Genomic DNA, 26843 nt, shown 5'->3' with positions numbered 1-26843 from the left:
AAGATTTCTCTGTTAAGCCAAGCTGGTAACCTGCCATATCTACTATTCTTTCTGCACAATTAAATGGTCTGACAGAAGGGCTTTATAGTGTCATTAAATATAACACCAGAAAGTTCTCCATTTTAAGAAAGTTTATCATCAGAATTCTGTATTGTAATGGGATTGGTGGATGGTATAAAGAATGAGATATTGTTCAGTATAGCTGAGTGCAACTGCAATAGTGTTATCGGAACTATTCTGATAGAGAGCTTTGCAGAAAATATGAACCGCATTATCACTAACTGAAACATTCTCGGTTTATGTTGGTGCATTAGACTATGGCACTTCCCATGTATGTGGGTTTTTATAAAATTTATTTTCTTAGACTGAGTCAATAAAAACTTTAAGAAAATAGTGGATTTGCTTCTGAGATTGTAGTAATGAGTTCCAAGCTAAATCACAGGCCTCTAAGATCTAAAAAACATAGCATCAGATAAAACTGCTGTTCAGTAGTGTTGTCAGTTTGCCATCTATCCATGCTACAGTATGTTCAAAGGTAGGATGTAGGCTATGAATGAAATTCCAACCAAAATTCAATAGCACTCTTGCAGAATTCTAATCACTCACTCTCCTATTACTCAGCATGGAAAAAGGCAGGCAAATAGATGTTGTGCTTTGTAAATTGTTATAATTTTTTTAAAATGAGGCAAGAGAGAGGATATGGATAATCACAGGTCCAGCTACTTTAAATTTTTCTTGTTCACAGGAACAGAAAAAGTAGGGCTTAGGTTTCTTAGAGTAGGTTGCCTGGCCTATGACTGCATTTCAGCCAAACAAATTACAACTCCTGTAAGTTACTGATATATGGAACAGCTTGTTATCACAAGGCTCCAGCATCTCTCATAATTTCTTCCATTACTGGCAGGATGTGGAGTGTAGAGTGAGCCTCTCTGCTGTCCAAGAGATGTTACAGCTCTTTACGCTTTTTCTGGGATTTGTTTCAAAACTGTTTAAATTCGAAATAAAAGGAGGAAGCAGGTGCTAAAGAGTATGACTGCAGCACACCCCTCCCTTCTGTCTGTCTGAAGCTTTAATGTGGGCCATGATGGGGAATACTGAACTTAACTGGTGTTTTGCATTGATATCAGTGTTAATCTTATCCTGTCTTAACTGAGCCTTATACTGAGATGCATACTTCTCAATGACTCAGGGTATGTCTACACTTGAACCCTAGTTCGAACTAGGGATGCAAATGTAGGCATTCGAAATAGTCAATGAAGCGGGGATTTATATATCCCGTGCTTCATTAGCATGATCTCGCCAGTGTGTTACTCCAATCAACAGCTGTTTTGAAAGTGAAAATGTGCTCCAGGACACGTTCGTTCAAACCAAACCCCTTGGTTCGAACTAATGTTACTCCTTCATTTTTCGGGTCTATTGTGAAGTCATCATACTGTGTACAAACTTCTTAAACCTGGACATTAAATACAGCTCTCTACTTCTTGATATGAGTACAGCAAAGAGAGTTATAAACCATTATTCTAGGATATATCTAGACAGCACCCTTCTGTCGGATAAACTGTGATGATTATTTCGAGTCTGGGTCGAAAGAGCTTATTTTGAAATTTGGCGCTGTGTAGACAGCACCTAATTTCAAAATAAGGCACTATTCCGACAAATCTCTTAACCCTCGTGGAACGAGGATTACAGGGACACAGGAATAGCATGCCTGCTATTTCAGGAAATAGCGGGAGCGTTTAAAGACACAATGTTGCTATTTCAGGATACTTCTGGCATCCAGAAATAGCGCCGTAGTCTAGACATACCCTAACACGGAAGAATGGCCATACTGGGTCAGATCAAAGGTCCATCTGACAAACCACTTGTTATACATACATATGTTTGCAGTGATATTTAATCTTGAAAGTCTGGGTCGAAAGAGCTTATTTTGAAATTTGGCGCTGTGTAGACAGCACCTAATTTCAAAATAAGGCACTATTCCGACAAATCTCTTAACCCTCGTGGAACGAGGATTACAGGGACACAGGAATAGCATGCCTGCTATTTCAGGAAATAGCGGGAGCGTTTAAAGACACAATGTTGCTATTTCAGGATACTTCTGGCATCCAGAAATAGCGCCGTAGTCTAGACATACCCTAACACGGAAGAATGGCCATACTGGGTCAGATCAAAGGTCCATCTGACAAACCACTTGTTATACATACATATGTTTGCAGTGATATTTAATCTTGAAAGTTGGTAAAACTATCATGTGCAACTATCATGTGCTACAAGGTCATATGCAGCACTGATGTACTGACATTGGTCTAAACAACTTGGCTAATGAAACGTTAAATAATGTAAGAGATTTGCTGATACCTCTCTGACCACAGTGGGAGCAAGTTAAATTCCTCATACCTGAATCATAGTTTAAGATATTTAAGAAAAGAGAAAGAGATGAGACAGCTTAAGGTACCATTCAATGGTATTAAGGGGCTTTGACTTTAAAAAGGTGTTATTAACACTTGAGTAAAAATGAGAAAGATAACTGGATTAGAAACATATTTGCAAGCCATTGACACTCTGCTGGCATTAAACAAGAAGACAAGCCTACTTCTACAACCCTGTTACCCCAAATAATGAGTGTGCTGTCAGGAAATACTTATGGTTTGTATAAATTCAATATATTGTATAGAAAGGCTACAGCAAACTCTTGCCATTTTTACTGCCCTGAGTCTATTTTGTTGGCAGTTCAATATTTATCAGAGGAGACAAATGCCACCTCTGTTGATGAGTTCAATTTGGTTAATCTCAGAGAAGTTCAATATGACCAATGAATAGAGAGGCCAAAAGAAGTATGTGTGTCTGATCAGATATCATTTTACTCCCCGTATTCTGCATTTTCTCTTCTCATTCTAGCAGTCCTTTGACACATGCACTAAATTAAAGTAAATCAGCTTGGTAGTAGCAGCATCCTTTTTGGATGTAATGTAGGTTATTTCTATTATTAAGGCAACTGAATCAGAAATCTGCAAAGAAAAAATTCAAACCAAGAGGGAAAATGTATTGTGCATGAAAATGGAAGCAGGTTTCCTTAGGAGCAATATTTTTGATATTATGTAATCTATAAAAACAAGTAGCTCCAAATCCAAGGAAAGAATTCTCCAGCTATTATATGGTATCTTGGGAAATCTGAATTATTTTAACTAATTTGTATTGGTTTCAGGTAATTAACTAATGCTGAAAGGGATTCCCATGTTGTAAATCCCAATAGGAACTCAGTTAAAGTTCTCCAGCACTAATTTTAAGAGATACAGGTAGTTTGTAAAACCCACACTAAGATGACACTTAGACCTGCCTACTGCACTGCAATAAGGCACAATGAAAAGTAAGCAGAGATGAACAGCTATCTTGGGGAATTTAATTAAAGTTTAAGATTGAAAAATGAAGGAAGGAGAGAGTTTTATTTAATACAGAGCAGTCTGAAAAAAAACTTTGACTAATTTGCAAGCACTTTTGCCCTCTTCTATATAAGGTTTGTACAGTTGAACCTCTCTAGGCCGTCACTCTCTTGTCCAGCAACATCCGTGATCTGCCATGATTTTAGTTAGCAAGATGTCCACTTTTGAGTATAGCCAAGTTTCCTGTGTCCCTATAAAGTGTGTTTACAGCCACTAGTCCTGGTTCTCAGTGTTCTGTGCTGTCACTTAGCTCTAATTTACTCCTAAATGTCTTCTAAGACTCCAGTAAACAGTGAAAGGGTAGGTAATGCTGCTAAGAATTAGCATGTTTCTTATGCTTTATCTACATATTTCCTTATGCCATTATAATAAAATTGTGTAACAACACTAACACGTTGGTATGAAGAGAGCTGATAAGCCTTGGATAGGCAGGCACAAGTTTATATAGGGTGTATCAGTACAGTCATACATTATTAAGCAGTATTGCAAGCATTGTTCCAATTATTCTCCTCGGCAAAAAAAAAAAAAAAAAAAAAAAAAAGACCCATTCACTACAACATTAATCTCCTCTTGTTCAGCAAATTCTCTGGTTCGGCACCCATCAGGTCCCAAGATTGCTGGACTAGAGAGGATCAATCTATAGCAAGGAGATAAAATAATAATTCTGAAATAGATAGAGAGATAGTCTTACATCAGGTTCCCCACAGTCACACTCTTCTCCATCTTCCACATAGCCATTCCCACACTTCTGTCCACCAAATGATTCCTTAACTTCGGGCAGGTTAAAGAGACACATCCCCACTCCTTTTTCCAGGCTATTTTCCAGATCCTTTTTACTACAGCTGCTGAATACCATGGGGAATGGATAGCTGGGAAAGAAAAAAATTGAAAAAAGAGAAAGTTTAGCATCCTGAGATGAAAAAAAAAATCTCTATTATTCTGGTGACCTTCCAGTACATCCATACACAAGCAAGCACCAGGGCATTCCACAGAAGATTCAGCTGCAAAAATTCACTGTAGGTTGAACTATTCTAAGAAACATTCTGAGACTAGACACAGTCATTTCCAAGAGAATTTCCATGCTTAGTCACCTAATTCGTGGCTGAAAACAAAACTTGTGCCTGTAAATCAGGAACTGAATGTCTACATAGCTGATTACACATGCAAAATTGTGAGGGCATATTTAGGCCATGATCCTCCAGTATTGACATTGCAGAATTTCTTGAATTGGCAGGTTGTTAGGTGCTAGTTTAAGGGCTCTTTGAAAATCTGACCCAAAATTATTGCTGTTACTCTCATTTTAAAATTAACACACACCTCATTTTATTAGAAAGAAGTTGTAGGTCTCTTTGCCTTCATCATGGTGGTCTCATAGTTTTCTTAAGGAAAACAAAGGAGAAAAATACCAAATGATTTTGGTTACAGCCAATTCTTGCCATCCGCAGGAAAGCAAAACTCTTCACTGAAGTCCAGGCCTAGGGACCACGAGTCTGTTCTCATTTTATACCAGGATGAAGCCAAAGTAAATACTGAAGCCATCTTATCATGGATTTACATTGCTATAATATGAGAATTTGTCTGCCCTGATTATTGTTTGTGGGCATGAATATTTTTACTTCCTTAAACTACTCACAGTGTTAGCAAACAAGTCCACAAACATGCTCTGCAATCCTCTGCTTTTACTTGAGGGGATTCAACTCTGCACCCACTGATGTCAATGGATGTTTACTGCTTGTTTCAAAGAGAGCAGGTTCTGACCCCTGAGGCTCACTGACTTCCATGGTATTTGGATCTGGTCACTGGTACATGACTGTGGAAATCATGTTATCACCCCATAAAGAATACAAAAGCACCTTTTCTCCACTGGGACATGTGCATGATTACACTAGATCTGGATTGTAACCAGGAGCCAAATGACATGCAAGCTGCCTTATTTCTCTTAAGACTTTGGACTCTATATGGCATCACTCTGCAATTAGGCAGTAATTCAGCATTACGGCAGCACAGGGAGCCGGACTGATAATAACTGGGCTTTGTTCCCTAAATGCTTTCTATCAACCACATATTATTAAGAACAGGGTATAATCTTAATTGGCAAATAAGATATTAAATGAAAGTCCCGTGCTACTGAATTACAGAATGTAATTAATCATGATTTCCAATAATGCAAAGTAGAAAGTGTTCTCAGAGCCTGGTGAGACCATGCCCAGAGATGCCAGAGAGAGGATCCTTTCTAGTTAAAGAAAAAAAACTGCAACAGATGTAAATGTAATGGACGTTTAAGTTTCTATGTTTATTCAGAAAGGTTAATTAGGATCTTAAGTAAGGTGCTGAGTACCTTCCACAAAGAATTAATTTGCTTCAATTTAAAATTACCTATTCATAGATTCTTTTGAAATAAAACAATCATCTCTGTAGCACAGGATGCAGATGTGCTTCTGAATAAGAAAATAATTTTTACAGAACACTTATGGGGCTTGACTTGCTAAACTAAATGCTGTGGTTCACTAACACATGATTTTAATAAGTTAAGAGGCATCTTCACTTAAGGAGTTGGTCTCTGGAAAATGTTAATGTCTAACAGGATAATGGTGCCAAAGAGAAACTATCAACTTTGAAAAGAGCATGAGAGAGGAGTCAGGCTACTTTTCAGAAGCTTTGGACTCTTAAGGGCACATCTACACAGCAGGGCAAAAGTTAAATTAAGATACACAACTTCAGATATGTCAATTGCGTAGCTGATGTCGAAATAGCTTAATTTGGCTTTTGGCATTGTCTACGCAGCAGGAAATCAAAGGAAGAACTCTCTTTCTTTGGCTACGTCTCTATAGCTTCCTTCTTCTGCAAAAGCCTATGCAAATGAAGTGAGGAATAGCATATTGCTACACTTCATTTGCATAATTAATTAGGAGCCATTTTTGCGCAACAGGTTTTTATGCAAAAAGATGCCGTCTACACAGTGCCTTTTTGCGCAAAAGCCCCCTCTTGCACAAGAGCCGTTCTTCCTCATTTTTTCAGGAAGAACGGCTCTTACAGAAAAGGGTTTTTTTGGTGCAAAAAGGCGCTGTATAGTTGGTGCCTTTTTGAGCAAAAATGGCTCCTAATTAATTATGCAAATGAAGCATGGCAATATGCTAATCCATGCTCCATTTGCATAGGCTTTTGCGGAAGAAGGAAACTGTGTAGATGTAGCCTTTGACTTCCCTTACTCCTTGTGAAATGAGGGTCATAGGAGTTGGAGTAAGAAGTCCTCCATCTCAACATTATTTCATAGTAATGGCTTGCTATATAGATGCGCATTTTGTTATTTCAAAATAACATTAGTTATTCCAAAATAATGCAGTAGTGTTGACGTATCCTTAGGGAAAACATGGAAGGGAACTGGAGGTAATGGGGGAAGAAATTAAGGACATTTTGGAAATATTCCTACCTATCCTTGCATAGAACTAGGAGAGATGAGCATAACTGCAGATGCTTGACTGTATGTAGTGTGGTTACAGCTGTGTGGTTCACAAGATATTAGAGAGACAAAATGGACCATCTTCTGTTTGTGACAGAGGCACGCTTTTTGAGGCACACTGTCTTGACTGGTGATTCTTGACAACTCTTAGTTTGGTTGGAAAAACATCCTGTTGCACAGAACATCCTGTGTATGTGAATGCAAACAGGTAGGCAGACTTACAGCATTTCCAAATCCTGGTATAAATGCAAGCATGACACATGATTCACAGACTCTGTATGGAACACGGAAGGATATTTAACTAGGCATGATACTTGCCTCAAGCTGTGAATGTCTGAATTCTTGATCCTGCATTTTCTGGTAAGGCTTTATCTGAAACCCACCAACGTGAAGACAGAGACATATAAGGACATATATATTCAATCAAAATTTGATGTGGGAATCTGGATAATACATTTTATTTTCCTCTCTGCTTTTTTATAAACATAGTTTCAATAGCATGGTAAATTTGCTACAGCAGGATGCTGGTCAAAACTCTGAATATTTAGGATTATTATATTTCCCTCCACGAAGGCCCAGAATTGTTCACATGAATAGGAGGTGCATGCGTCCAGCACTGGTAGAACACAATCCTTATTTCGTATCAGTGACAAAATAATGTAATTGTTAATAGATGAGCTATCTCCCCCCCACCCCAAAAGGAACTTCAAGCTGTTTCCTATTTTTAAGTAAGAGACCCATTCATCTTCTGGCTTTTCCTGCTCTTGACAATCATTTCCTCAGCTGAAATCAGTAGTGCACATGTTATTTACTAAATAAATGAATAACTTTTTGAAAATATTTATTCTTCAACCACATAATCCAAAAATAAACAAACAATAAGACAATCACAACAACTGGAAACTGAGCATTTGAAGAATTAATTCATCTGTGGAGGGGAGGATCCTACATCCACTGAAGACACTGGGAATTTTCTGTGGAAGGAGGACTGGTCTCTGACATCACTCTCCTTCCATTGATGATACAACAAATCATTTAATATTTCTGCTGTTATGTTATGATGTTTTGGCTGTGTTATTTTTAAATTGTTTCAGCAGCAACATTAACTACTTGATGGGGGCGGGATTAAGAGCATTAGGCATATTATTAGTTTAAATGAATTTAAAGTTTGTGACAGTTGCTGAGGGAGTCATCTCATGGGACTGAAGACCTCCAGAGAACACATACAGCAGGCTTCTCCATGCTGCTCTGCCACAATGCTTCAAACCTGTTCTAGAGCAACCACTGCTACATATGAGAAGATACAGGTTGGACCTCCATAGTCCAGCACCCTCGGGACTTGACCAGTCTTGTATGAGGGATGTTGCTGGACCAGGAGAGGTCATTTCTAGGCCCCCTGCTACTGTAATGAGACATTCACTGTAGCAAGATGATGCTTTTAGTAGTAAGTGATCCTATTAGCGACAGTGCTGGGTTTTGTTCCGTTCATTATTTCAAATATAAAAGCCACATAAATGCCATCTCTTTTTCTATACATCTGCTTTTAAGTTTAGCCCTTGACAGTTTGTTCTTTTCATTAACTAAGTGAAGTGGCATCAAGTGGCCTTTAAGGAACACAGAATTTTCTGCTAATACGACTGTTGTCTATATAGTGCCCTATATAGATGTGCAGGCAAGAGAGTTTTGCATGAGTTCAAACTTATCTTTTCCATTTCAGGAGTAGACCTGCTAGAACAGGGCTGAGGAATATTGTGGTAGGCACTGTGCACAATACAGTATAAGAGACAGACCCTTTTCCACTCAGCTTATAGTCTGAATAGATAAGAAAGACAAAAGGTGAAGGAGCTCATAGAAGGCCATGCAGCACGTCAGTTGCAGAGAAGAGAGCAGACTCCAGATCGCCTCACTCCTAGTACAGTGTCCTAGCCACCAGACCACACTGCTGAGAGGCTGTCCACACCACTGAATATCACAACAGGCAGTGTGGCTTACTAGATAGAGCATGGGACAGGGACTACAGAGACCTCTATTTTATTCTGAGCTCTGCCACCAGCCTGTGGGTGATCTTGGGCAAGCCACATTGGGAAATCAAGGTGCTTCTGAAAAATCACACGAGATTCCTGTGAGTATCTTTTAGGCACACAAGAACTTGAAAACTCTGGTTCTGCTCCATATGCTTCCATTTCCCCACTGTAAAATTAGGATAATGACATCTCCTTTGTAAACGGTTTCTAAATCAGTCACTAAAAACTGCCATATGAGATACTATTATTAAAATATCTTATAATTCATAGCATGTTGCATCTTATAATTCATAGCATCCTTGCTCATGATGTCCTGAAGACTCTTTACTGTGTACACCAGACCTGTTGAACCTTGCTAAGAGGTCCTGTCCCCATACAACTTACATTCACAATAAAGACAAGGGAGAACGCACGCAAAGAGAATGGATAGAGGAAGGCAAGGGTCACAGTGACAAGATCATGTGTTTGTTCTGGTAGTTCTAGCAGAAGGCTGGACCTCAATTCATACCCTTACAAATCCTTAGATTTCACCACAGTGTCCACCAGTGCTCTTGTCCAGGGAAAACGTCAGTCACTTTCCAATGAGTGGCACTCCTAAGCCATCCTCCTGAGGACTGTCCCTGGACAATGGAGACTCCTAGCAAACCTCCCTTGTGTGACAAGTCTTATTATCTATGTGGCTCAGGTCCTTCTTAGAAAATCTTCTAGAATGGAAGATACTGTGAAAAGCTGCAGAGAAAACACCAGAGAGAAGAGCTACACCAGCATGACCAGGCTTCTCTCACTACTGCCTGAATCCCAACACCATGGCCCCTCAGTGCTTTGGGGAGCTGTGTATGAGGGTCCTACATGGATTGTTGATAAAGCTAGACTGGATCTATCTATCTAATCGCTAGACAGTTGGATTCTCTTATATTCTAATCAAGTCCATAGCATGTCAAATTCAAAGTCTCTGTCTTCCCCAGTCTTTTCCTAATCAGTGTGCCCCTTTATTTGATAAATAATCTGCTTAATGAATTCCACCATTTTTGCAGCCATTTCCAGTTGGCTATACGAGGTACTAGTTAAGACTCAAGTCCATGGATCAGTTACATCAAGGCAATAAAGGAAATTATCAATGCACGACGTGAAACCTGGAACAGCGGGTAACAGCATGTACAGGGCTCAATTAACCCAGGGGCTTTTGGAGCTAGAGTCCAGCATCCCAGGCTATGGAGTCCCTTCAAAAACATCCCTGGGCTGCCAAAAAGTCCAAAACTTTTTTTTTGGGGGGGAGGGGAGGGTTCTTAGACCAGGGACATGGTCTGTAGCAACTAAAGCCTGTGATAATCCATTCCTGCCTGGTGTGCTGCTGTTCCCCCTCAGTTGGGCTGTAGCTGCAACTGCTGGTTCACAGTGTTCAGGAGGAAGCTCCATTCATGCGATGCCCTCACCAGCAGGCGCAGCCACTGAAGCTCCCATTGGCCAAGAATTGTGGCCAATTGGTCCTGCAGGTGAGGACAGTGTGCAAAGTCACCTCCTCCCCCATGGGCCATAGCCAGGGACATGGAGGCAGCTTCCAGGAGTGGTGCAGGACCAGGACAGGCAGGAAGCCTGCCTGAGCCCTGCTGGGCCACCAAACAGGAGCTGTCCAAGGTAAATTCCTTGCCCTCCAACCGCCTGTCCATGCCATGAATCTGCTCCTGCACTTTGGCCTGTCTTGGCCCCCCACCCACACCCTAATTCTCTCTCAGTACCCACACCACAACCCCCAGCCCTAAGCCCCCTCCTGCAACCTGACTTCTACCCAGAACCTGCATCTCCATCAGCCTCCTTCATTATATTAGGAAAAAGACTTGCAACAAGAGTCCCACACAATCTAATACCCCCAGGCCCACAGAAGAGCTAATCTGGCCCTGGGCATGTGTATGCATTATCACACATTTCTAGAAAAAAATGGACACTGTTCAGCTCAGGTGTTACTCCACATCTAATTGAGGTCAACAGTCCCATGCCAAGATGGTATCTGATCCTGTGACTCTATAGGCTTGATTCTCCCAGATACCACAATGGACACGCTTAAGTCACATTGACTTCTGTGTGAGCACAGGATACTCAGCATCACACATAAGCATGCCTTCCAGGATAAAGCCCCAGCTCTCTTCAGATTCTCCTGGCTTCTCATTTCAGTAAATTGTGATTTTCTTTCCTTGCTTTACCAGTCACCAATGCCCCTAAACTCTTGTACTGCTGTGTAACATTTTGAACTTTAGTTGGTTTCCTTTGCAGCAATTTTATGTTACATGGATGCATTTGTTCTGAACAGATTTATTTTCTGTGCTCCATTTATTCTTAAAAACCTTCTTAAATCCCCCATACAGGAGCATTCAGAATATTCTGACTATCACTGCTTAGAATCATATTCCATAGTGTTTTTATTTCTATGAATTTTAGAACATCGCCATAACAGTTTTCCTCATCATGATTCCAGAACCTATATGCTGCTTTTTAATCCAGTTCTCTCTCAGTCCTTACTGATGTCCGATATTCTAATAAGGTTTATACGGAATCTTTCAGCCAGGGACCTGAAGAATTTTACAAGCAAACAATTAATTAAAATGCACATCACCCTTATGAAGATGGCTTAAATATCACCACCCTCTTCACAGAGAATGAGCTGAGTAACCATGCTGAGTTTAATGTAGGCTTAGTGGTCAGATTATTTAAGGTATTTAGATATCTAGATCCCATTGAAATCAATAGGAACTAGGTGCTTAAATACCTTCACACAGCAAAAATCAATGACAGAGAGAGAAACAGAATTCACAATTACTAGGGGCAGATCCTCAGCTGGTGTAAATAGTCCTTATGCCAATGACTCCATCAGGGTGTTGATTTCAATGGAACTATGAAATAGCTGAGGATCTGCTTCCAAACACGCAACCCCCTGACCCACTAGGCAACATTCCCTTTCAGTAAAAAGTCAACTTGGGTTTAGTTTAGCCTTCACGACAATGTTCTTCTCCTTTAGTGAGCTCTTTCCAAACTAACTTTTCAAGGCCTCATTTGAGATGTCTGAACATAGCAGGATGAAACTGCATTTGCTATTATTTGAATCTCTCAGGCTCCAAGTGTCCTGTATATAGCATCTTATGGTAATGAACTAAATAAGCACAGGGAATGCATAAAAGCCGTTATGCACTAAGCATGAGATAAAAACCCAACCTTATCTGATATCTAGACAGATGTTTAAATACTATAGATTTTCATCAAGAACATTATGTCTGACTTTGTATAACTTCAATTTTCACAGAAATCGTCTCAAGTTTGACAAGTGCTTTAAGGGGGATGTTATGTTGCAGTCTTCCATTTAACTGATGGATCCAGTTGCAAATCCATTCATGTATTTCCTTAAAAAATATCAGAACCATGTAATAAAAATAGATCCCACAAGTCCAATGCAAGCAAATAGCTTGAATATCAGGGGCCAGATCTTGCTGGGTACTAAGGCAGCTTTATGTAGCTCAAGCAGAGAAATGCATTCCTTAACAGGCATACGTAGACATTGCAGACGCATCTGCCACTACAGAACCCTCTCTTATGCAATCCCACTCCCTATGGTAGGGACAGGGAAGAAGCTGGGGAAAGGTTGAGAGGCTGGAACATTCCTGAACTCCACTGATTCCTGGCTGCTGCAATGGGGCATAGGCAGGTTGCATGAATTAAAGCAGCCTGCTATAGACTAACTCTGCAACCACATAGTCCCAGGAGTGATTGGTGCATGGGGCATCTTTGTCCTGTATTTGGCTAAGGGATAGAGCTTTTCTTTTATACAATATTAAACTACAAATTTTGCTTCAAAGTAACCCAGTCTGTGACAAGTGACTCGCTTTTCTAGCTTATTTTTTACTCTCTCTCTCACTCGCTCTTTTATAGTTTTAATCCCTGGGGCATCAATAAAGTAGCACACAAAATTGGGCCATGTTGTTACACATAACATCAAAGCTCTCACTTGTATAGTTCATGGTCAGTAGTTTAAAAGTAAGCCTAGAATTCTTATATAGCTTTTGGCATGTTCTTTACAATATAGCTTTTACACTCCCAATATGTAATTGTGATGATCAAGCTAGTGGTTAATTGAATTGCTATGTGGCAATAACCGCTTGTGGCATTAATATGAAACTTTAGGGATTATAAAAAGAAAGCCTTTTCACCAAAATGTTTAAATTAGATTTCCAGTCTATATTCAAATAATAATCTCAGGAGTCTATATTGGATTTTCAGAACCTCTGGTAGATCTGACTTCTCCCGAGAAAACTCAAGGTGAGAATTCACCTACCAGAAATATTCTGAAGGGCAGATTTACAATGCTGAATGCAAGTCTTTGGTGTAAAAAGTAGTAATGAAACATGGTTCAGTGATTCTGAAAAATACTTTTCAGCAAAGGAATAACACTTATGATTTTGTATAGTATACACTGTCATGGCTTAATATTTTTGCAGTCACAAAACTGCCAAGTAAAACACATTATTATGAGTTACTTTTACTTTGACAAATGTACAGTCAGAAAAGTTTTTTTCTTGATGAGAGGCCTATTGTGATTTTCATTCCTGTAGTCTAGAGGTGAAGCAATACTAACCAATTTATCAATCTTGACAGTATTCTAACTGTATTCTGGAGTTATCTGCCTCGCAAAAGCTCTTCGGGAATTGTGCTCAAACAACTGCATTTCCTGTTGGAACCAGACAGCCATGGAAAGTAGCTATAATCAGTTTGAATTTGCCTCTGGCTCATCATTTACTGTTTCCCTTCAGTCTGCTACCTCATCAATAAAAATTCACCAGATTGTTGAGAGTTTAGGTTACACAATTTATAATTTAGAACTTGATGCTAATCCAATGCTGACTACAGAAAAAATTAAAAAGGCAACAAATACCAGAGAAAGAGATGAAAAGGCCAGACCAATGATGATGTTATGGTGTGGAGAAAAACTGTAGCAGTCATGTTGTGCCCTATAGTGTTTACCAGCATCCAACGAAATTGTAGCTAGGAAGCCAAACTAGATTAAATTTGTTTAAATTTGTTGCACAAAACGGAACATCCTCACTAAGTGATAAGTGAATGAAGACAATGACTAATGTTATTCAAAATACACTGCTGACATTCTGTTTCCTACTGACTTTTTGGTTAGATTACAGGGACCCTGTCTGGAATGGCTTACACGTGTCTCAGAGAAGTGCCAGGTCTGTATTTCCTGACGATGGAATTGCATTAGGTCATGATATGATTTCAGAACTCAGACTTTAAAAAATCCATTTATAATGTGGTTTTGTCCTGTGAGGGACCACGGAAATAGGTTTTCATACCAGACAGTGGGAGCCAATTGGGGGCAAAAGTGTAATTGAATGTAGGAAATCACTGGTTGATTACGTCAGCCCCCAGAAATGCTGAACAGGGATGGACCCAGGGTGATGCAGAAGAATCCCAGAAAACTGGGATTACCATACCAAGTTTGCAAACCAAGCAAAATAAATCCATGAAGCTTAAACTCAAACACATTCATTCCCTATTTCCAGTGAAGGATGTTCCTGTCCTGCAAATGTACACCCAGGCACCATTGCTAGTAGCTTATTTTGTTAGCTATTCGCAGTGATGCACCTCCGGCCCATAGCTTTAATGAACTTGAAGTAACCCCCATGTTTGACATTAAGATGATGGTGGAGTACTTCCAGAAGTGGTGCCTGAAACCAAATCTAGGCAAATCGGTAGCCTTTGCTTTCCACCCTGAGATTAGAATTTCACAGTACACTCTAGCTATCAAGTTTTGTGGTAAAACTGCACTTGATTCAAAGAAAATGTATCTTGGGGCTATTTTTGACTACACATTGACCTGTCATGATCACTTCAAGAAAGGAGCCTCTAAAGCAAGGGCAGGCAAAATATGACCTACAGGATCTGGCCCACAGCCCAGCAGGAGCCTCAGCCAGACTCCCTGCCTGTCCCTCCCCCACATGGCACTCAAGTAGCTGGCTTCAGGGACTGTGTGTGCATCTCTGAATGCTGTGAGCCTAAGGGGAGGGGAGAGAGGCTTCTCGTGATGCCCATGCTCCCAGAATAATCTTGCAGCGCCCATTGTCTGGTTTCCAGGTAATGGGAGCTATCTGTTAACAGGACAGGCATCACATTGCTCCTTTCCCCCATCTTGCCACCTTCAGAGAAGCACACATGGCCCCTGCAGCCAGCTGCTCTGAACAGTGTATGGAAGTGGGGCAGGTAGGGAGCCTGGCTGAGGAGCCTGCCAGGTAAGCACCTCCCAGCCAAAGTCAGAATCCTGCCCCACATAACCCATACCCTACACTGCCACTCCTGCACCCATACCCCTCCCACACCCTGCACTCCAAACCCCTGCCCTCAGTCATGACCCGAATCCCTGCACTCGCTCCTGCATCTCTGCCCCAGGTCACAGATCCCGCATCTCCTCCTACACCCTTCTTCCAGATTAGAATCCTCCCCTGCACCTATTCTCCTCCCAGACCCTGCACCTTCTCCTGCACTCCTGCCCCAGATCACAACCTCTGACCCCGACCCTGCATCCCAATCCCCTGCCCCAGATCACAACCCAAACCCCTGCCTAAGGTCACAACACCCTCCTAGACCTTTCACCCCCTCCTGCACTTCTCCTCATAGTCAAAATCCTCTCCTACACCCGTACTTCCTACTGGTCCCTGCATCCCAGTCCCCTTCCCCAGGTCACAACCCTCTCCTTCACCCAAACTCCCTCCCAGATCCCACATCCCCTCTTGTCCCCATCCCTTACCACAAGTTCCCTTCTGCAGCCAACCTCCATCCTGGTTCCCACACCTCCTTCATGGAAGACTGCGGCCCATGACCATTTACCAATTCTCCCATCAAAAATTATTACCCACCCCAATCTAAGGTGAAGTCTCATTTCAAATTATTCAAAAGTTATTTGGAATAAGCTGATGATCAAGGGCCCTGTCCTACAAACACTGGCCTTGGTTCTGCTGTAGTCAGTTGCAGAGTACTGTGCATCAGTGTAGATAAGAAATTGCCCTAATCAACTTGTGCACAGGAAGCTGCATCAGGCCATGTGAATTATCATGGGAACTTTAAAAATCAATACCTCTGCTGTGGCTTTTGTATCAGCAAACATTAAACCGCCATCTACCTCAACAATACCTGAAATCATAAAAACCACGTTTGGCCACACGCAATCAACTCATGTCTCTGCATCTGGCCAGGAAATGGCAAAATGTCTGGACTTCATCTACCATTCCAAATTAGCACATTATTACTGTACCAAAAAGCGATCTTCCCAATTTTGACCTGAAATGCAGATTTTGAATCACACTGAACTACATCTGACCAAACCATGGAAGATGCAGCTACTTGACCCACAAGTTGAAAATCAACAGCTCTTTGTGTGACTGTGGTGAGAACATCCAAACCATCAAATTCCTCATAACAGAATATCCCACATAAGCACTCAAGGGTGAATTGGATATCCACAACATCCTAGAGGAGGTATTGACATGATTTATGGACTTACAATTGCATTTGTGGAATGGTGCTCTGCAGATCATAGAATCATAGAACACTAGAACTAGAAGGGACCTTGAAAGGTCATTGAGTCCAGTCCCCTGCCCTCACGGCAGGACCCAGTACCATCTAGACCATCCCTGATAGATGTCTATCTAACCTGCTCTTAAATATCTCCAGGGATGGAAATTCCACAACCTCCCTAGGCAACATATTCCAGTGTTTTAACCACCCTGACAGTTAGGAAGTTTTTCCTAATGTCCAACCTAAGCCTCCCTTGCTGCAGTTTAAGCCCATAGCTTCTTGTCCTATCCTTAGAGGCCAAGCAGAACAATTTTTTCCCTCCACCTTGTGATACCCTTTTAGATACCTGAAAACCACTAGCATGTCCCCTCTCAGTCTTCTCCTTTCCAAACTAAACAAGCCCAATTCTTTCAGTCTTCCTTCATAGGTCATGTTCTCTAGACCTTTAATTATTTTTGTTGCTCTTCTCTGGACCTTCTCCAATTTCTCCACATCTTTCTTGAAATGTGGTGCCCAGAACTGAACATAATACTTCAACTGACGCCTAATCATTGCAGAGTAGAGTGGATGCCATGTGGAGGTTCATGGGGAAGACATAACTGCACTAGGTTCTGAAAAGAGCAGAACATTTAAAATAATGCCAGATGACTAATGCCGTGATTGATGTTCCTAGTAAGACTTACAGGTTAAGGTCAGAGGGAATTACTATGGCCTTTTAATGTGCATAAGAGAAGCCACAGTATTTGACTAAATGATTCTTGGATCCAATCTATTATTTCTGGTTGTGCTTCAGCAAATTCTCTAAAGGAGAGAGATGTACATTCTGTTAATAGCACAAAATGCCAGAGTGGACTATTTCAAACTCAGCTGTGACAATGCCTTGGGAGAGTTAGTTTTTTTAAGAGAACTGGGTTTATCCCTAGCTATTTGACCATAGTTGGCTTGAGCCTAGCCTTCAGAACAGTTGATCATCCAATAGTGGCTTGAGGGAATGGGGAAAGGACAAGACTTCCTGCAAGAAGGAACCTGCTCCATCCATAAAAAGGAGAGGGACCTGCTGGGAATTTAAAGAATTCCCTATGGACAGAGAGGACTGGGGAAAGACATCTCAACACTATGTAGATGACAAAGCCTGGCTGAAGTGACCTGCAGTGAGGGACATGAGCACAAGCCTTAACAGGAAGAGGCTCAAGGAAATTCCAGGCGGTAGGATCTGGGTTTGGAAAAGAACTGCTGAGCCCAGCCAGGGGCTGAACAAATTGTAGAGTTCCAGGAAAACTTGTTTTCAGTTGACACTTGAACTACTACATTCTCTTAATAAACCAGACTCCAAAAAAGAATGTTATTTGATTAGTAAATTACTTCATACAGCCTTGAGAAGGTCAAAAAGGGGAAAGTAAGAGAGCAGCAGGGGGAAATATGAGTCTCTGTCAACTTAGCAGCAATCAAGTCAACACTAAAAATAGGTGTGGGCATCTATATTTTTAGCCAGACAGTTAAAATAAAGGTTTTCACATGAATAACCCATAAAAGCCTCAGATTAGTGAAATTAGAAGAACTGTCCAAATCTAATTTATCTCTCACCATTTATTATTACTTCTAGTTTGCTCTTCACTTATCTAGGATGATGAAAATAGGCTAGTTAGTTTTAGTTTTGTATTTAGTCAGCATGAAGTCATCACCCATTTCTAGGATCAATCTTGGGGCATATTTACATTGCAGATGGGAGGTCTGATAGCAGTAAATGTAGAATACCTGTGCTAGATCTAAGCAGTGATGTCAAGGCAGTATGGACTTGTCGTACCTGCCCAGGACCATGGATGCATGCTTGAGCAGTTAGATCAAACTAGTTTAGGTATGTCCACCCATGCTAAAAGCAACCTTTCCCACTGCAGTGCAGATGTAGCTTAAGAGGAGAGGAATGAATCGAGTTGAGAACAATCCCATCTGGGTCCTTGGGTGGGCCAAACAAAACATTGCACTCAAAAGGAATCAAATGCTTCTCAAAGATCTAAAGAGGATCAGCATGGACATCTGGGGAGAAATCGTGATCTCATAGAGTTTGTGACTTTTGTTATTGACTTAATTGGAGCCAGGATTTCACACTTGGACTTTTATCCATTGCCAGGAGGATATTACTGACCAAGATTATTGCAGTCTCCATGGCATATTAAAAGAGATAAGTAAAATTTGGGCATTCCATTGGATTCCAGATATTTGCCACTATATTCTCAGTAATTTTATCCAAAAGGAGGAGACCATTTTTATTCTCTGTAATCTTTAAATTGCTGAAATGGAAAGCCCTCACATTTTTACAATTAGAAAACTTCTACAAGCACACACTGAGACTACAATACTTTGCCATTAGAAAAGAAAAAGACCCTTGTGCAACTTTGGTGGCTGTAATATGGGCAAAATGGACATCTCTCTCCAATTTTAAAAAATCTCTCTCAGACACAATGGAATCTGATTCCCATGACATCTGTAGCAAAAAAACAAAACAAAACAAAACAAAACAAACCCACAGCCTTAAATATCATTTAATTATTTTGATTCAGACATCCAAGTCAACATCAACTCCATAAGTAATTCAGGGCATACAGCATACATCCAAGAAAGGAGCATCTGAATGACCTTAAGGATATACCCTTTAGGGTAAATTTCCACTGCTACATAGAGAATTCGGCAATCACCAATACCAATTAACAACTGAAATTGTGTGATTATTTCTCAGTGCACTGCACTGCATATTTATCCCTTCAGATTGAAATGTTCCACTGATGAAATGTAAAGCCAAGACAAAGGTAAATGGAAATTTTATATGATTTGTTCATATCGGTTGCAGCGCTAAGTAGGGGAAAAAGTCTCAGAGGGGTAGCTGTGGAAGTCTGTGACTTTAAAAAAAATAGTCCTGTAACACCTAAGGGTGCATCTACACTGTACCATTTTTTGAGATAACTAGCAGTATTCTGAAGTAACAATGTGAGCATCTACACAGCCATTCCGTTATTTCAAAACTATTTTGAAATAATGGATAGCTTATTCCAAAATCTGTAAACCTCATTCTACGAGGAATAACACCAATTCTGAAATAGCTATTCTGAAATAAGGTGTGTGTAGATGCTTCACTGCTGCTATTTCAAAATAGCCCCTTCCCAGTGCCTTGCAGATAGCACACTTACATTAGGGAAGCCTGCCTTGGACTAATTTTGAGGCTTCCCTGCAATGTAGATGTGCTATTTCGAAATAAGTTATTCCGGAATAACTATTTAGGAAAAGCTTATTTTGAAATAGCCGTGCAGTGTAGGTATAGCCTTAGGGTGTATTTACACAGGAGGGCTTAACTCGAAATAAGCTATGCAAACTGAGATATGTCAATTGGATAGCTTATTTCAAAATTCTGAGTGTCTATACAGCACTTATTTATTCTTCCTCCAACTTCCCTTACTCCTCATACAATGAGGGTTACAGGAGAGTGAGTAAGAAGTCCTCCAGCTTGACAGTATTTCAACTTTATTTCAAAATAATTGCCTACTGTATATATGTGGACTAAATTATTTTGAAATGCGGCTAGTTTTTTCATAATAATGTTGCTGTGTAGACGTACCCTTAGAGACTAGCATATAGATATAGATATTGTATCATGACCTTTCATGGGGAAAAGTGTCTCTAACAAAGCTATTTTATGTATGTACACTATATTGACAAGACAAAATGTAGTTATACTTTTACATAACTGTCTCTCTGCTAGCAAAACAGTACAGATTTGGTTACACTAGGGTGATGAAAAGTCCCCATATTATCAAGACCATCCCAATATTAGGGGCTTTGTTTTATGTTTGTCCATGACAAAGCAATTATAGAAAATCACTGCTGTGAATCTGGATATGATCTGATTCTGGATAAATCTGGTTCTGATGTGGAATGCACCATATAAGTAAAATACTGTGGTCTCTAGCAACACAAATGTTGTCTACTAAATTGATTTAAAAGACTGTCTGCTACACAGTGCTGTGTTTTAACCACTGACAGTGACAAATTGCTGAGGAGGAATGGAAAATCTAGAGCCTGTTATAATTAATGCTACTAGCACTTGAACTGTAACCTGCCCAAGCCAATGAAATGTATCTATAATATAATTGAATTATTAGGGCTGTCAATTGATGTGTTTTAATGCCTGCGATTAATGCTCGGCAGGATTAATGCGTTAATTTTTTTAACGCACTAATCGCAGGCATTAATGCTGCATTGCCCCTTGAAGCACCGCCCTGGTGCATCAAAGGGGTAGTGCATGAGGAGCCTGGGATCAGCAGGAGTCCCCAGCTGACCCTGGGCTCTGTGCAGCACTGCCCCTTTGAAACGCTGGAGCGGCACTTCAAAGGGGCAGCGCAATGCGGAGCTGGAGATAAGCTGGGCACTCCAGCTGATCCCAGGCTTCTAATGCGCTGCCCCTTTGAGGTGCTGGGGTGGCATTTCTAAGGGGCAGTGCTGCACGGAGCCGGGGTCAACTGGGGACTCCAGCTGATCCCAGATTCCCACAGTGCTGCCCCTTGGAAACGTTGGGGCAGCATTTCCAAGGGGCAGCGCAGCATGGAGCTGGGGTCAGCTGGGGACTCCAGCTGATTGTGGGCTCTGTGCAGCGCTGCTCCTTTGAAACGTCACTGGTGTGTTTCAAAGGGGCAGTGCTAGCAGATCCCAGGCTTCTGCGGTGCTGCCCCTTTGAAATGCCACTTCATTTCAAAGGGGCAGCTGCACTGAGCCTGGTCAGCTGAGGACTCCAGCTGATCCCGGGCTTCCACAATGCTGTCCCTCTGAAACACCGCCGCAGCATTTCAAAGGGGCAGCACACGCGATTAATTGTGATTACATTTTTTAATTGAACGATTAATCACGATTCATTTTTTTGATCGCTTGACAGCAATATGAATTAATAATAAGGATGCCAAATGAGCACTGATAGTCTCATGGTTGTATACAGAGATTTTCTGGAAGCTAAAAGAAATGCTGATAAAAGTCTATGCTGTAATCTCATGGTTGTTTCCTACTAAAGGAAGATCTAGAATACAATGTACTAAATTACTAGGCATAAGAATATGTTGCTCAAGATTTTAAAACAGCAGTTATACTGCTGGCAAAAAAAAGCTAGTTTTGTCACAAGCAATTTATTAAATCAGTAATTCAACTTTAAAAAAAAAGTCTGCTTCCGTGCAGAGCTCAGGTAGGACTGTGCTGGAGACATAAACAGTTCCAGAATTTAATTAGGGTCTGTTTACATCTAAAAGATAATTTTATTTTCTTCAAATGGTTAAAGATATCATTCCAGATGGGTCCGCTGACTCTGCAATGTAACATCCTTCTGACCTTAGAGTCTATGAGTCTGTAAACAGCAGGTCTGAGAAATGCAAAGCAAAATCTTCTCAATAGAAAACAACCCAAGGGAGGTCAGGAAATTCAGAGTTAATTCATAACTGCTGATTTGTGTCCCACTTCCATTATTACTCTTCGCATGTTCTAGCACTAAACTTCAGACCAAATTTAAAAAAAATTCTTTAGTGTCGGGATAAACGGTTTTTCACTTCCAGATTCAAGCCGAGATTGGTACCAAAGCTAAAATGCTTTTTCATGGCACATCTTGCTGGAAATCTCACGAGAAAGAATATTTTCATAGCTCAGTTCTACAGACTCAAGAGATTCAGAAAGCTTGAAGAAGTGTACATGTTTGTAGCTACAGAATCAAAACTGACCCCTTGCTCTGATTCTCTTGAGGTTCATTTTTCTTTCTTCCAACAAGTGGTATTGTGTTGGAACACCTAATACATATGAGGGCAAGTTAAGTACAGGCAGTCCCCAGGTTACGTACAAGATAGGGACTATAGGTTTGTTCTTAAGTTGAATTTGTATGTAAGTCAGAACTGGCTCCAGATTCAGCTGCTGCCACTGAAACTGACCAGAGGCTGACTACAGGAAGCCGGAGGCAGAGTTGCTCTGCCCCCAGCTTCCTGGAATCAGCCTGATCAGTTTCAACAGCTGCTGAATCTGGAGACTGGGACAGAACAGCTGGGGCACTGCCCGGTAGGTTCCCACAGGACCAACCCGGCAGCACCCCAGCTGCTCTACCCGAGGCATCCCACAACAAAAGCCTGGTCTGCTGGGGGGGGGGGGCACTAGCTGCACCCCCTCCCCCCCCCAGCAGACCAGGGAGACCCGAGCAAAGCCGCACAGGCGGAGGGACCCCGCTGCCCGTGCGGCTTTGCTCCTTTGCCCCTGAGCAAAGCCGCACAGGCGGCAAGATGCCGCCTGTGCGGCTTTGCTCCTGTCTCCCTGGTCTGATGGGGGGGTCCAGAAAAGCCGCTGGACCCCCCCAGCAGACCAGGGACACCTGAGCAAAGCTGCCGCCTGGGCAGCTTTGCTCGTTTGCCCGGGAGTAAAGCCGCCCAGGCAGCGGGACTCCTGCCGCCTGGGCGGCTTTGCTCCTGTCCCCCTGGTCTGCTGGGGGGGGGAGGGGTCCAGCGGCTTTGCTGGACCCCCCCCAGCAGACCAGAGAGACCGGGAGAAGCTTTTCTCGCCCCAGAGGACACGGGCGGCGACCCGCCGCCCGTGAGCTCCGGGGCGAGAAAAGCCCCGTTCGTAAGTGCGGATCCGACATAAGTCGGATCCGCGTAAGTCGGGGACTGCCTGTACAGTCTTAAGCATTTCTAGATTATTATTGATAATGAGTTTTAATTTAAATGTTTTAGCAGTAGTAGTGTAGTTTTTTTATTTAATTTTTATTGTTCTATGTCAGTCATAAAAACAAAACCCAGATGACAAACTAAGAAGGCTCCCCTCGAAATTTCTGAGTTGACACTACTGAGCAGAATGGATCCTCCAGTGAGCTTAACCAACAATTTATCATGCAAATATATATTTAGATGAGTTATAAATTCTATATTATTACCAGACTTCTTCTGATGCACATTCTCATTAATACTAGCAGGCAATAGAAAAGAGGGGAAGAGCAGCCCCCTCCCCCCGCCAGCACATTATCGGAAATAAGAGAACATAAGACGTATTATGTAACAACAGTGAATCTGATATTCAGATAGTTCATCAGGCAAACATGCCACCTTTATAATTCATATTGCTATCCATGTCATCATTTTTAAGAGAACAAGTGTAATAATTAGCCTTAGTAACTGTGGCTAGAATTTTTCAAAGGGCTCAACTTCCATTTAAATACCTAAATAAAAGGCCAGAAAAGTTCAGCAAGGTAGGTTCATGTTGGGTGCGATCCTCTTTTGAAAATATGGCCAGAAGTGTCACTCTGGGAACTACTGCATGCTGAGAACTTTTGCAAATCAGGCCCCAAATGGCAGGCACTGAGCACTTGAAAATCTGGCTTTTAATAAAATGCAGGACAATGTAGCACTTTAAAGACTAACAAGATGGTTTATTAGATGATGAGCTTTCGTGGGCCAGACCCACTTCCTCAGATCAAATAGTGGAAGAAAGTAGTCACAACCATATATACCAAAGGATACAATTAAAAAAAATGAACACATATGAAAAGGACAAATCACATTGCAGAACAGAAGGGGGATGCGGGGGGGTGGGAAGGGGGAGGAAGGAAGGTAAGTGTCTGAGAATTGCTGATATTAAAGGTAGGGAGAGTGGGATGTTTGTGAGTTAATGGTATTACAGGTGATAATTGGGGAAACTGTCTTGGTAATGGGTGAGAAAGTTCAAAGACTTGTTAAGTCCTTGTTGGCAAGTGTCGAATTTTAACATGAATGACAGTTCAGAGGATTCCCTTTCAAGTGCAGATGTAAAAGGTCTTTGTAGCAGAATGCAGGTGGCTAAGTCATTTAGAGAGTGTCCTTTCTGGTTAAAGTGGCAAGAAACTGTTTTCTCTTTGTGATCTTGTCTGATATCTGTTTTGTGGGCATTAATCCATAGTCTCCCATAGACAACCACCTAACCTCAAGATGATTCTTACCAACCACCACAGGACATACCACACTAATACCAACCCTGGTACCTTCCCTTGCAACAAACCCCGTTGCCAGCTTTGTCCACATATTCATTCTGCTGATACCATTATTGGACCTAACCAAGTGAGTTATAAGATCAAGAACACATATTCCTGCGCATCCAGAAATATAATCTATGCTATCATGTGCCGAAAGTGTCCGTCTGCTATGTACATTGGACAAACATCTCAGACACTTCGCCAAAGGATTAATGCCCACAAAACAGATATCAGACAAGATCACAAAGAGAAAACAGTTTCTTGCCACTTTAACCAGAAAGGACACTTTCTAAATGACTTAGCCACCTGCATTCTGCTACAAAGACCTTTTACATCTGCACTTGAAAGGGAATCCTCTGAACTGTCATTCATGTTAAAATTCGACACTTGCCAACAAGGACTTAACAAGTCTTTGAACTTTCTCACCCATTACCAAGACAGTTTCCCCAATTATCACCTGTAATACCATTAACTCACAAACATCCCACTCTCCCTACCTTTAATATCAGCAATTCTCAGACACTTACCTTCCTTCCTCCCCCTTCCCACCCCCCCGCATCCCCCTTCTGTTCTGCAATGTGATTTGTCCTTTTCATATGTGTTCATTTTTTTTAATTGTATCCTTTGGTATATATGGTTGTGACTACTTTCTTCCACTATTTGATCTGAGGAAGTGGGTCTGGCCCACGAAAGCTCATCATCTAATAAACCATCTTGTTAGTCTTTAAAGTGCTACATTGTCCTGCATTTTGCTTCAACTACCCCAGACTAACACGGCTACATTTCTATGGCTTTTAATAAAAACACAGAATGACCCAGTTTAAAGAGAGAGACCACAACGTATGAGAATTATCAATGCAAAAATGTGGCAAGATTTGTTAAAAAAAAAAAAAAGTGAAAATAAATCTAAATTGCACGTTAGAGCCTCACAGAGAACATTGCAACAAACTGCATCAATAATCAGAATGCAGAATGCAGGCTAGATGTATGCATATAAACCACAACAAATTTCCTCTCAGCAGCAGAAATACAGACACGTAACCAATAAAAAAAAGAAAGAATAATATAGGACCCAGTGTTTAAACTTGGACACCAAAGTTAGAGCAGGGAGTCATTATAATCCCTCTCTATTGCAGCAGGTTAACTTAGCTGTTTTTCAGTCATATGGGAGCTGCCCCGCCAAAACCAAACCAAAATAAATCCCACTCTCAAAATACACAACAGGGTTACATTTTCAAAACAACTTTATTTCTACACTGAAAATTCATTTGCAACATTCAGCCAGAGCAAATTTTTCTAGATCTAATAAAACTTGGACAGTCAGGCTAATGATATAAAGAAATCAGTCAATTTTAACAGTAGTGGCGCGAACAGGGGGAACCTGTATTCATGAAATCTTCATAGCAAAGTCTCTTTTAGCCTCTCATGAAAAAGCAGGGGGAGAGAGGCGAGTTATGGAAACCTGGCAGTATCAACACAGAAATGTATTATGTTTTCACTTTAAAATTTTATTTAACCTTAATTATTATCAATGCATCCCAGTGCTGAGTGAGGAATATCTAATTGTGCCTAGAGGAAATGAAAACATACTTTGCATTTCTGATGCTCTTTTTAAACAGCATTTTAAAGAATCCCTCCTGAGAGTTTTTTCTTTCAACAAAATCGAGACTGAGCCAATTAAATTGATTTGGGAGAGTAACTTAAACAGATTCTAACCCAGTAATATTTTGATCTCTCCCGGGTTACACCATCTGTTTCTTCCCATAATTCACCTTCTTTCTTGTCTTATTGTAATAGGTTTCAATCTTAGTTAAATTGTGTTCATGATAGGGGATGGATTTTTTTTTAAGTTTTCTCCAAACCTGAGCAGTAAATGAATATGCAATCAACATATTTTTTTCAAACCTCATGTAGAATTCGGACAGTATGCTGCCTTGTTTCATAATCTCCATTTTTTCAGATTTACAAAAGCTGAGGATTCAAACACTTCCACAAAGTGGAGACAAAGCCACAGACACATACAACTCAATGATTGTCCCCTTTCTTGATTTCATCCTTTTCTTCGTGCTGTACCCTTGTGTTCAGCCCTGGTCTTCTTTGATGTTAAACCACTTCCTGTTAGCCAGGTGATATGTACTTACCCACTTCAATCCTTTCTTTTCACAAGCCAATCACTTCAGCCTCCTGATCTGCTTCATCACTCTTCTCTGAATCCCCTTTTAGTCACTTATTTATTAAGTTAAGATCAGCTCATGCCACAGAGGAGCTAACATTGGTTTTTCAAGAATCAGCACCAGACAGCAGTAGTAGCACCCCTGAAAATTCCCCAATACAACTCTTCCCTCTGA

General features: G+C 41.1%; 1 protein-coding gene across 3 annotated transcripts in view; it reads right to left on the bottom strand.

Moving 5' to 3' along the window:
- ADAM12 (ADAM metallopeptidase domain 12) overlaps positions 1-26843 on the bottom strand; it is a 303749-nt gene that overhangs the window by 52863 nt on the left and 224043 nt on the right. For all 3 annotated transcript variants that reach the window (XR_012905666.1, XM_025188248.2, XM_075935285.1), the window contains exon 12: positions 4132-4309. Coding sequence is in view for 2 of the 3 variants with exons in the window: in XM_025188248.2 (XP_025044033.1) it covers positions 4132-4309 (178 nt within the window). In the remaining variant the exon portion in view is untranslated. The remainder of the gene's footprint in view (positions 1-4131; positions 4310-26843) is intronic.

The sequence above is a fragment of the Pelodiscus sinensis genome, chromosome 8 (genome assembly GCF_049634645.1).
Source record: "Pelodiscus sinensis isolate JC-2024 chromosome 8, ASM4963464v1, whole genome shotgun sequence".
Classification (NCBI taxonomy): Eukaryota; Metazoa; Chordata; order Testudines; family Trionychidae; genus Pelodiscus; species Pelodiscus sinensis.
Note: the sequence above shows the minus strand (reverse complement) of the source record. Positions and strands in the feature narration are given on the sequence as shown.